Here is an 11,638-nt window from a genome sequence, read left to right as displayed (position 1 = left end):
TTCTCCTTCTGCCAGCCTCCCATGACCATCACATACTCTGCCCTTTCATTAGATACATCAGAAAAATCACGAGGACAGATAGACGGTGAAATCGAAGCCATTCGAAAATTGGTTAATGAGCACCTGAGTGAGCCATACTCAGTGTATGTGTACCGGTTCTTCCTCAACAACTGGCCGGAACTATGTCTTCTGGCCAAGAGTGAGGGAAATATTATTGGATGTATCATATCTAAAGTTGAAACTCATCGGAATACCCGTCTAAGAGGATATATAGGAATGTTAACGGTGACTGAACAATACCGAGGTCAAGGTATAGCGAAGAAATTGATTGACAAGAGTTTGGACATTATGGTGGATAAGAAGTGCGATGAGATCATATTGGAGACTGAAGTAGTGAATAAGAAGGCTTTAAGGTTGTATGAGAACTTTGGGTTTGTTCGAGTGAAGAGGTTATATAGGTATTATCTCAATAAGCATGATGCTTATAGGCTGATATTGCCGATAACGGACAAGGCATGTCTGAGGAGTACGTTTTTAGAGAAGTTACCCGAGGAGAAGTGTATAGAGGCGAGGTATTAACTCAGCCTTATGAGCGTAGCGAGTAAGCTGGGGAAGTCGAGGAGGCCGAGGAAGCTGACTGACCAAGCTGATTGAGAAGGCTGACTCACTCAGCTTACTCGCGAAGAGTCAGTCAAGTATGTATTTAAGACTATCTAGTTCATAGCCACGAGTGAGTAAGCTGACTGAGTAAGTTGACTGAGTAAGCTGAGTTGACTAAGAGCTGACTGAGTAAGTTGACTGACTAAGCTGAGTTGACTAAGAGCTGACTGAGTGTAGCGAGTAAGCCGAGGAAGCTGAGCGAGTTGACTGAGGAAGCGAGCAAGTATACCTAAGACTATCTACAGTCATTGTAAGCAGGCAAGTATACTTAAGACTATCTACACTCCGCTAAGCGAGCAAGTATCACTCAAGCCTTTTTAGTTTACAGTCATTGTAAGCAAGTAATACGCAATTTGGTAGAGATTCAATTAAATAATTAATACTAAGTATCTACTCCTCATCCTCAAACTTAGGTGCCAAATAATACCTCAAATATCCTCCCTGAAGCTTATACTCAATCAAAGCCGGAGCCTTGTCGGTAAGTTTGATATTAACAGTGTCAGCCAACGAAGAAGCCTTAACAATATCGTTCAGATACTTTGCTCCAAACGATAAATTGACAGGCTTATTCATATCGATTCTAACCGACTTCTTGGTATCATCCAAGTCAGTATGAGCTTTCAAAATCACCGAACCAGTACCAATACTACCATCAGCTTTAAATTTGATAGAATCCTTAGTAACCAAAATCTGCAAGGACTCACTCAAAGTCCTCATGTCTCTAACAACCTTTGCAAAGTCTGCAGAAGGCATAGAAATGGAACAATCGTGATCCATATCATCGATAGTAAGAACATCCGAGTCAATGTCGATCAACTTTAAGGAAAACTCCGAAATCCGGTCCTTTTCATGGTCTTCAAAAACAAGCAAAAGAACGTCTGGATTGTCCTCGGCAATCAAAGTCATGATATCATTAGAGCTACCCTGCTTTAGAATCACACCTAGAGACTCTAAATCGAGTCCAAGAACCGAATCTTTGTCGCATCTGAACTCCTGGAAGCAGCTAGGATCCAATTTCAGTGCAATAAGTAGGACTCTGGAATCGTCAATGGCTTGAACTGTAATACCATCCGATTGAGAGCAATTGAAATTACATAATTTGACGCTATCTTTAATGGCTTCGATGACCTTAATGCACGGTTAGTAGATAATTCAATATGCTTTTGAGGGGGGGTTACTTACCTTTTTCATGGTCGAGGCTTGCTCGAATTTTCCTTCTAACATGGTTGATGGTTAAGAAAAGGGTAAGATGAAGAGAAGAAGGAAGACGCGTGAAAATTTCATATTAACGCGTCGAGGGGGTGGGGCGAGGCAGGGGGGGGTGAGGCGAGGGAGCCGACGGGGTGTCCGGGGGGTTCGAACCAGGGGGGTCTGGCCAGCCGACGGGGTGTCCGGGAGTTCTGCGTCGTCGCGTCGCCGCGTCGTCGCACCTAACCATTCCTCATCATCTTCACCTCCTCCTCTTCATCTCCTCCCCCTCCTCCTCTTCACCTCCTCCATGGATCTTGTCAAAAAAAGTCATATGGGGACCGGATCCCAGAGAACAGTATCGAAAATGTCAATCGATGATTCGACGAAATAAACGACAGATGGATAGACAGATACAGGATCTATCGAAGCTTGAGAATAAAACAAAGAGCTTAATTAAAGGTGCTGTTAAGAAGGGAGACATGAAGAGTGCCAAAATGTATGCTCGAGAGTATCGAAATGTTGGGAAAACGGTGAAAAGAATGTCCATTTCACGAGCCACTTTGGACTCCATAGGAATGAAACTAGGCGAGCAACAGCAGCTTATTAAGATTAAAGGTTCGATGCAAAAGTCTACTGCCATAATGAAGGATATGAATACTTTGGTGAAACTTCCACAAATGAGTAGAACAGTTCAACAGCTTTCAAGAGAATTGACCAAAAGTGGAGTAATCGATGAGATGGTTGATGATATGATTGATGAGAATTCCTATGAAGAAGAAGATGAAGATGAAGAGAAGGAGATTGATCAAATTTTGGATCAAGTTCTCAGTGAACAAGAAAGTAAGTCGCCTATTAATAGTCTTCCAGAGGCACAGAAGGTGGAACGGGAGGAAGCAGAGGAGCCAGAGGAGCCAGTAGAGGATGAGATCTTGGAGAATATGAGAGAGAGGTTGAGTGCATTGGAGTAACTGTATAGTTTAGGCTTTAATCTACTTGAGAGCAGCCACTAGAGAGGTGAGCTGTTACTACTATTTGCTCTTCTTGAGAGCAGTTATTATTTAATCACTATCTACTACCCTACAGAGGTGAGCAGTACTCTTCTTGGTTGTTCATCGCTTTATTTGTTACATCATCAATCCAATTCCTAACAGAATAGCTGCTCCCAAAATTGAATTGGAAACAGCTCGTTCCAGAAATCCTTCGTTCATCATCGTATTGTTGGAAATCGTTGAATAGTTGCTAATACTGGTTTCCAAGGTATTCCACTCAGATGTGTTAGTGTAGCCTGAATTAGTTTCATTATCAATTCCAAAACCTAAGGTGATTGTCTGTGGAGCAGTAGTTATAGATGGTTTTGATTCGGTCCCTGCCTTTACAGCTGGCTTCGCAGTTGGCTTTGCAGCCTCTCCTGTACCCTTTCTAGTTACAGTAGTTGTAGAATGAACAGTAACCAACTTAACAACTGTTTCAGTAACTATCTCATCTTGATCCTCAAGTCCAAAGAATATAAACTCTTTAGAGTTCTTAACAGAAGCTTTGGTTTCTTCTTCAATGCTGTCAAGAATGATCGTGATTGTTCTTGGTTCAGCTTCACAAGGTTCTTCAAACTTGTTCCAAAACTTGGGAAATCCTAGCGCCGTAACGTTAGTCTCATAGACTGGGATCAACGATTCGGTTAATCCTTCGTCTTTAAGTTGCAAAGCATATCCTAATTGATAGTCATAACCAACAGGATCGGTAGCCTTTTTGTTAGGAATAAGGTAGCCATTACCTTCTGGAGATCTCCAGGTTTCAAAATTAGTTTCACCATTCGAGTAAATTCCCCTGTGTTGTTTAATTTCATCAATAAATCCTTTCTTACTGACATGGATATTCTTACCAAAGGTCTTGGTTGCCATCAACAGAGCGATTAAACTTAAAGAAAAAAACTTCATTGTGTATAATAAATAGTGTCAGATGTAAAGAAACAAGTAACCTTAATTAAACAAATGTCTTTACGTATTCCTAAAAATCCCTTTAAGCGCCTAAAGATGGTATTTCCTATTTAGGCGCGCTCCTTGATTTTTCCTATTAGGGATTTCGCTATCTCGTAGTACGGCTTGGCCAATGATTCATTTGGGTCAACAGCCACAGGGAATCCTTCATCTGAACTCGTACAAATTCGAGGATTCAATGGAATCGATCCCAAATAATCGATATTCAATCTTTTTGCTTCTTTTAACACTCCTCTGTCCCCGAATAAACGCTCCTCGTGCTGACAATTTGGACATACAAATACAGACATATTCTCTACAAGTCCATAGATAGGAATTTGAACCTTGTTAAACATGGAAATGCCCTTTTTAACGTCGGTTAGTGCCAAATCCTGACTGGTGGAAACTATCACTGCACCACTAACTTTAAGCATCTGTCCAATAGTAATTTGAATGTCGCCTGTTCCAGGTGGTAGATCTACCACTAAAACGTCTAGATGGTTCCAATCCACATCAAAGATCAACTGTTGGAGAGCCTTCTGTAACATAAGTCCTCTCCAAACTATAGGACTATCCTCGTTTGGAATAAGATATCCCATTGACATCGTCTGAATACCATAGTTTTGCAAAGGTATTAACTTCCCTCTATCAGAAAGTCTCGGTTCACCATGTAAATTCATGAGTTTAGGAATACTCGGTCCAAATATGTCTGCATCTAATAGACCTACATTCAGATCAAGGTTTCTTAGTGCCACTGCCAAGTTTGTAGATACCGTCGATTTTCCAACTCCTCCTTTACATGATGACACCAATATGATATCCTTTACTCCTGGAAGAGTATGCTTCACCGGTAATCTGGTGTCGACAGGCTTAAAGTTCGGTAGTCCGAGTGGATTAGAGTGTGATAATGTATGAGAGGTGATATGAATGTTACATCGTGCTGAACCTCTTCCATTTATTCCAAGTCTAGCCCTCTGTAGCAGACCAATCATAGACATCTCTACCAGTTCAAGAAGAGAGTGGAGTCAAAGAGATGAGAACGATGCACTGCCTGATTCTCGAGGTTATTTAGACTGTCATTTTTCACTCTCCATGTACTCTTCTTGTACCCTCCTTGTACCCTCCTTGTACTGGCCTTTTACTCTCCTTCTACTCTCCTTCTACGAGTAATGACAGCATCGTTAATTCCTCTGAACTGGCATCACTTTGTTAGATTCAATTCATCTTCACCGTCTTCGTTGATTGATTTACTCGAGACAACCAAGACGTACTTTAAGAGGAGCTCCACTCGCTCCAAGATTGATTCTCTACTGCACATCGTCCCCAGGTCTGTCCCCAGGTCTGTCCCCAGGTCTGTCCCCAGGTCTGTCCCCAGGTCTGTCCCCAGGTCTGTCCCCAGGTCTGTCCCCCAGTCAGTCCTCAAGTCAGTTTCTCAGTCAGCCCCCAACTTGGTCCCCCGGTCGGTTGCCCAGTTCGTCCCCCAGAAAATAACCATAGGCCTTGTTCACTCTCAATCGGTCCCCAGAGGTCTTCTTTTAGACTGTCTCATTGACGATCCTCTTAGTGGAGACAAGCAATGGTCTCATATATTTGATACATATCGCAAAACACACCCCTCTAACAATATTCGTGTCACTTATGCCAATGAATTTAGTCAAATCAGCTACGATACGTTTGGAGTGAAGTCACCATTCCTCAATAAGGACTTGAGGCTAGTTGAAGGATCTCCAGATAGCTCTGATCTTCTAAATCGTGAGTTGTTCAATGATATCGATCTCATTGATATCAATGACGGGTTCGATCCCTCCGATTGTCAGATGTATGTCTATGTTAAAACCAGACCTTCTGAGGCCTTTGAACCGAGTGGTCACTATCCATTTTTGGAGGTTATTAATGGGGAGAGAGAAGATGGTGCTCATTTTATAGTGGAAAATCATGCCATTGAAGTTGATCTTCACAAAATAAAGCATGCTAATCGACTTCTTTCAGAGTCTACTGAGAATATTGATCAGTATCTTGAACTATTAACCAACTCCAATGCTCGTTCTTTACTTTACACGTTAAGTAATGAAACTAGTGGTTATAAACCTGTTATATTATTATTACGCTCGCTTTTAGTCGACCTTAGAGCTGATCTACGTCGAGAAACGGATACTTCTACACAGAATTCCGGTGATGAATTGAGTAAACAGATCGCTGATTGGTCTCAGATGTCACATTTAGAATTGCAGACCAAAGTTCGTCCATACATGGATGAAATAATGATGGGAAAGTTCACTAAACTCGGTCGAATTTTATGGAACTCGGACGATTTGGCTTCTATTATGGCCAAATATCTGTTCGATGACCACTTAGAGGTGAGAACATCATTATTTGGTGTCAAGAATAGATGTCATGGCTCGTTGATAGACTCCAGCGGCAATTTGAACTATCTAGAAGGTAAAATAGATGGCATCTTCCCCCAGGATCTGCACAATCCGCAGAATCCGCAGAATCCTTCAAGAGATCCTTTGAAACAATTAAGAGTTCATATTATTCAAGACAAGTTGCCAGAATTACAGGGAGTCCTCAATAGTGTCCTCCTAAAAGAGTCCATGGAGATCCCTCTTCCGGTCTTCTGTATAACTACTTTAGGCTACATTGTGGATTTCATTGATTTGAATACTGCTGGCGCTATCTTTGCCTTTAGTATCGCATTGGCTGCTTATAGAGCGTCGCATAAAATCTTCAAAGAGATGACCTCCTTTAGAGATTGGTACCTGGACAGTTTGAGAGTTTCTATCGACAGAAACTTGGTTCATCTCAACAATAAGTTGACTCATAATATGGACCAGTACTCCAACCATGTCGATAGTAAAGCAGAGTTGATTGACCAGTTGGATAGCCATCTACAACATCTAGAAAACATTAAACATTAAACATCAATGTATTTCATTTCGCAGTTACATAATCTTTTACACTTTAACCAATACTCCACGTCTTTAATACGTTCAGATACTTCCAGTCGGCACTTGGTCCATCCATACCAAAGGAAACTGGACTGAGTCGTATGTAGACACCTATAATAAGTGCGTACAAAGAGATGTAGAGAGATACAGTGAACCATCTACGGCTCACCCTAGCATCTACCCAATGAACAACGTAGCACATCACAAGCATGGCGAAGTATAGTGCAGGCATATAATGGTGAACATACGTGACTCTTCCCATGATTCCAAATGGAAGATAGTGGAAGAACCATCCTAGAAATGGGAAAAAGCCTCCCATAACGAATAGGTTCCACTCATCATTGACGGTACGTTGAATGAGAAGATTAGAGTCAACTGTAGTAGTAGTAGTCTTCTCCTCCGGGAAGTCATCGTACTGTCTTTGCCAACGTAACACATAGGCAACAATCATTGCAATAAATACAATCAGAGCAATCGAAGATGTCCAGGTAGTAGCAGGAGAACCAATCAAAAAGTATTTGATGGAATCATCGGCCCAAGAACAAAGACGAATACCCACATTCAAACTGGGCCATTGCCAAAACGATGAAGCCAATTGGTCAAACTTCTCAGAATCTGGAATCAAGCCATTGTTAGTGGCAAGCATGGCAATATTTAGTTGGATGAAATCCTTGAAGAAGTTTGTACGAGGCAATTTAAAGCCCTCAGGAGGAGTTGGAAGAGTTGGGTTGGTATGATCTTCAATATTCCACCAAGTACGCTTATCTCTTTGGAAAGGATCACGTAAGCAAGTAACTTCTCCCTGTCTGAATCCCCATTGAGGCAAGGGAATGTCCATAGAGGCCAAATAGCAGCCCAAGATCTCGTGTCTAAGACGGAACGAAGTTGTCAATGGATGAAGTCTTAACTTATCTTCAGTACCATACTGATAAGCGATCTCCACCACCCAGTTGTCCTTATCATCACCAATGTCCAGATCACCATAACCGGCAACTTCATAAGCAATGTTTGCAGAAATGGGAGCTGGAACAGGATGAGAGTGTAAGTTTCTACCAGTACCTTCGTGAATAAGACGAACATGCATTCCATCAACCACAAAGTAAGGTTCCCTGAACTCCATTCGAGGGTCTGAACGAACTAGTTCGAATCTCCAGTCGTTGTTGGCATCTTTATGAGTATAGGTGGTAACCTGTTGTTGATTAGAACCTTCTGGATAACTCTGAATATGCGAATGCAATAGACCACCACCAAGACCTTGACTTTTGATAGTAACGGTAGAATTTATGGTCATAACATCTCTTGGACCTGTAGTTAAACTAGAGCCTAGCAAATTGGCCTGGAATAGAGAAGACATGGTAGCATCACCGGGACCTGTACCAGAAAGTAAGTCAAAGTGGACTTTGAAGCATGTCATGAAAACACACAGAGGAATGACTATGAGGGCCAAGATACGGGCCATCCAATGGGCCGTGTATCTGGAAACAGACATAGAAGTTCTCAATCTACCGAACTTAATCCAGAGATCAAAGATCGTATAGATACCAACTACAGCAGTAACGAATAGCCCAACCAGCTTGACGGAACAGACACAACCTATACTAATACCAGTAAGCAAGAGCCATTTCCACCATTTCCGACTAAATGCAAGAGCTTCGAACCGATTTTTGTTGTGGAATCGGTTCATAGCATAGAAAGTAGTGGCAGTAAAGAAGAGAAGCATCGAATCAAGTAAGATAAACCTTGCCAAAGTGGTATAACTGGTCTCCAAGCAGACCATTAGACCATAAAGAAGGCAAGCTTTACGATTGAATCCAATTTCCTTGGCCGTGAAATAAGCCACTGGAACAATTAGAGCACCAAACGAAGCATTGAACAATCTCATCTTGACATAATCAATATAATCCGGATACTCTTCACCGGAAGGAAAGTCCCAGGATCCATTATATCCGGCGATATATCCGGATAATCCGACAAGCATCTTTCCTAAGGGAGGGTGAACATCATGGTAGAAAGAATGGCGTAAGTAATACGAGCCAAACTTTCCAAAGTGAGCTTCATCCCAAACAACATGGTTGTTGATGCCTATCTTGTACATACGAACAAAGAAGGACAAAAGCGTAAGGAATATTGGCGTCAAATACTTCTCGAGAGTCAAAAACGAGTTCATGAACGATTTGGCAGAGAGTTCATCGGGAACTGATGATGATTTGGAGGTATCCTTTAGAGCCAATTCTATTAATTTGGCTTTAACCTGTTGATCAGTTGAGGAGGGTTCGTCCAACAGAGACGGCGACGAATCTGGGGACGGCGACGACGTATCCACTTCGAAGTCCTGCTTCAATGGTTCTTTTTTGGACTGCATTGGGTGAAAGTACAACAATCGAGAGGAACAAGGAGTGCATTAAAGAACACGTAAATGCTGGAAAATTTTTATTTGGCGTGAGCTTATCGCGTTCACGGGGTCTACCGGGGACATTGGGTGCACTGGGTCTACGGGGGCATTGGGTGCACCAAGTCAGCTACACTAGTCTAATACTCACCGTCCTAACAGTACATTGTCTATATATCATCCGTTTTCTCCCTCTCATTTGATCTATAACCTTCAAATGAGGAGTCCGAGAAAATCGAGATCGGGTTTTCTGAATATGCAAACGAGTCTCCGCTTGGTCGTCTGTTAGGTGAGCCTCCTGGCCCCGGTGGCTCCTCTGACCCCGGTGAGCCTCCTAACTCCTCTGCCTCTTCTGCCTCCTCTGCCTCCTCTGCCTCCGCTGGCTTCTCTGGCTCCTCTGACTTCTCGGCCTTCTCTGAGTCCCGTAGACCCCGTGGCTCCTCTCTATCTACCCTGCCTATCTGTCGAGACAACTTCTTCCTGGAAATGTAGCTATGCGAAGGTGACCCGTACATAGCAGGAGTAAGCGTACGAACACTACTGCTATTATTGTAGGACGATGACGTATTGTTGGAATCCATTCTTCTCGATGCAATCATACTATGGACTTTTGCATCCACCGAGTCCTGATGGATTCCTGCAGTATGATCGGCATGTCTGGCTGCAACTGATGGAATCCTGGCACGGGCCAACCGTCCAGGAAGGTCCATCGAGTTCTGGTCACTTCTAAAACTAAACGAAAAATGCCGTCTCTTTCCGTTGGCTTGTTGGAATTTCATCTTGAGTCTCTGTAATGCCGATTCCTCCGTATCTCCCTCAACGACACTCTCTAAATCCCTCTGAGCTCTAGTCTTTGCTCTGGTAATGGCCCTCATTAAATTGGTACTCATCTTATCATTTTCGGCATCGTAAGGGTTTTCTTCAATAAATGCATCTTTATCTTCGTCTGATTCTTCGGCTTCATCTTCGGCTTCTTCTTCAATAGTTACATCCGTTCCTGAAGTGGTACCCGCTCCGGTATACGCAGATGCTATGGTTTTTTCCTTCCTTAATGGAGGTCCCATATCAACCACGGGAAATACTCCTTTGGGAGATCTGATCTTTCGACGATATCGTAATCTAGAAACAGTGGACCTCGTGGCTAATGAACTTATAGTTCCTGCGGTTCCTGTGGTTCCAGCGGTTCCTGTGGTTTCTAAGGTGCCTACGGTGTCTACTGTTCCTACTGTTCCCACGGTTTCTGGTTGATATAACTGTCTTCCACCTCCATCGTCCTGCTTCTCTTCCACGGTGACTGCAGTGGACCCACTGGTTACCTCAACCTGACCAGTAGGAAGTATACGAACCACTCTAGAATCCATATTAAGCATAGGCTGCTCATCTTTCTCCTCGTAAGCAGGCAAGTTCAATCTCTTCATATCCTGTTCAATGACCACCAAATGAAGATACCAGGGAATAGTAACACTAAAAAACACTCCTCCAACGATATTTCCCAAAGCTCCCGGAAGCATTATCTTCCATGTATATCGTCCAAAGCCAAAACCACAGTCGTTGAAAATTCCAGATGGAACTAGAAACATGTCTGCCACCACGTGGGTGAATCCCATGGCTACGAAAGTAAATATCGGCATAAATATAAGGAGGAACTTCACATGAGGAGGTTTTACCATTATCTGCAAGTAGGTCGCAAGACAGACACAAAAGTTACCGGCCACGGCCCTAAGAAAGGTCTGCATAAAGCTGGCCTCGATCTTATGTTGGGCTATTTGAATTGTTCCCTTAACATAATCAGACTCCTGGAAGATTCCACTCAAATAGCAAATGACATAGACCACAAACAAGGTGGTAGCATAGTTCACCCAGAAGGTTATCGTCCAACTAATTAAAAGATCAACTATACTGACAGCACCCCGAAGAACACCCACGGTGAAGAATAAAACGTTGGAGTTGAACAGTTCCATACCAGTTTGAATGACAAAAAATAAACCCAAGGCATAGACGGCACCTTGGAATAGAGATACTATTCCCGTACAGCCATTATCTATGAGTCCCTGGTCCATGGACTGGCACATCACGTACAACAGACCACCAGTACTGAAAAGGACCCCGCCCATAACCGAGTCGACAAAAAGTGTGTCGAGCCTTAGACGCGCCTTTTTCATAGACGTTGCAACCACTGCCAACGCTGCTTCATGAGGTGTTATGTATAGTGTATCATCAACCATATTGATTCATCAAAATTGTATTTTTTTTTTTGACAGTTCTGCAAGATATCGAAGTGATTCAAGGGTTTGGAATTTTCAATCTTTGACTGAAGGATCAACACGAACGCAAACACAAACGCAAACGCACACGCAAACGCAAAAGCAAACACAAACTTCAAGCTACAACACAAACTTCAAGCTACAATGCAAACTACAAACTCCATCCATCATACTGCCTTTCCTCTACCCTGCCACCACCTATAGCTTATTCAC

General features: G+C 42.7%; 8 protein-coding genes across 8 annotated transcripts; 3 read left to right on the top strand and 5 right to left on the bottom strand.

The window, feature by feature from the left end:
- Positions 1 to 21: 21 nt before the first annotated feature.
- On the top strand, positions 22 to 579 carry FOA43_002965 (uncharacterized protein; the record flags this gene model as incomplete). Its single annotated transcript, XM_038923245.1, has 1 exon — positions 22 to 579. One exon carries the CDS (start codon positions 22 to 24, stop codon positions 577 to 579), a length of 558 nt encoding a protein of 185 aa, XP_038779173.1.
- A 471-nt stretch (positions 580 to 1,050) lies between these two features.
- Positions 1,051 to 1,884, bottom strand: FOA43_002964 (uncharacterized protein; the record flags this gene model as incomplete). Its single annotated transcript, XM_038923244.1, has 2 exons — positions 1,051 to 1,788; positions 1,843 to 1,884. The coding sequence occupies 2 exons, from the start codon at positions 1,882 to 1,884 to the stop codon at positions 1,051 to 1,053; spliced, it is 780 nt and encodes a 259-aa protein (XP_038779172.1).
- A 341-nt stretch (positions 1,885 to 2,225) lies between these two features.
- Positions 2,226 to 2,819, top strand: FOA43_002963 (uncharacterized protein; the record flags this gene model as incomplete). Its single annotated transcript, XM_038923243.1, has 1 exon — positions 2,226 to 2,819. The coding sequence occupies one exon, from the start codon at positions 2,226 to 2,228 to the stop codon at positions 2,817 to 2,819; it is 594 nt and encodes a 197-aa protein (XP_038779171.1).
- A 156-nt stretch (positions 2,820 to 2,975) lies between these two features.
- FOA43_002962 (uncharacterized protein) lies at positions 2,976 to 3,785 on the bottom strand (the record flags this gene model as incomplete). The annotated part of the gene is made up of 1 exon (XM_038923242.1): positions 2,976 to 3,785. One exon carries the CDS (start codon positions 3,783 to 3,785, stop codon positions 2,976 to 2,978), a length of 810 nt encoding a protein of 269 aa, XP_038779170.1.
- Positions 3,786 to 3,895: 110 nt separating this feature from the next.
- On the bottom strand, positions 3,896 to 4,822 carry FOA43_002961 (uncharacterized protein; the record flags this gene model as incomplete). The annotated part of the gene is made up of 1 exon (XM_038923241.1): positions 3,896 to 4,822. The coding sequence occupies one exon, from the start codon at positions 4,820 to 4,822 to the stop codon at positions 3,896 to 3,898; it is 927 nt and encodes a 308-aa protein (XP_038779169.1).
- Positions 4,823 to 4,993: 171 nt separating this feature from the next.
- FOA43_002960 (uncharacterized protein) lies at positions 4,994 to 6,742 on the top strand (the record flags this gene model as incomplete). The annotated part of the gene is made up of 1 exon (XM_038923240.1): positions 4,994 to 6,742. The coding sequence occupies one exon, from the start codon at positions 4,994 to 4,996 to the stop codon at positions 6,740 to 6,742; it is 1,749 nt and encodes a 582-aa protein (XP_038779168.1).
- Positions 6,743 to 6,785: 43 nt separating this feature from the next.
- Positions 6,786 to 9,248, bottom strand: FOA43_002959 (uncharacterized protein; the record flags this gene model as incomplete). The annotated part of the gene is made up of 2 exons (XM_038923239.1): positions 6,786 to 9,128; positions 9,240 to 9,248. 2 exons carry the CDS (start codon positions 9,246 to 9,248, stop codon positions 6,786 to 6,788), a joined length of 2,352 nt encoding a protein of 783 aa, XP_038779167.1.
- Positions 9,249 to 9,331: 83 nt separating this feature from the next.
- On the bottom strand, positions 9,332 to 11,386 carry FOA43_002958 (uncharacterized protein; the record flags this gene model as incomplete). The annotated part of the gene is made up of 1 exon (XM_038923238.1): positions 9,332 to 11,386. One exon carries the CDS (start codon positions 11,384 to 11,386, stop codon positions 9,332 to 9,334), a length of 2,055 nt encoding a protein of 684 aa, XP_038779166.1.
- Positions 11,387 to 11,638: the final 252 nt, after the last annotated feature.

The sequence above is a fragment of the Brettanomyces nanus genome, chromosome 3, assembly GCF_011074865.1.
Source record: "Brettanomyces nanus chromosome 3, complete sequence".
NCBI lineage: Eukaryota > Fungi > Ascomycota > Pichiomycetes > Pichiales > Pichiaceae > Brettanomyces > Brettanomyces nanus.
This window is presented reverse-complemented; position numbering and strand designations above follow the sequence as displayed.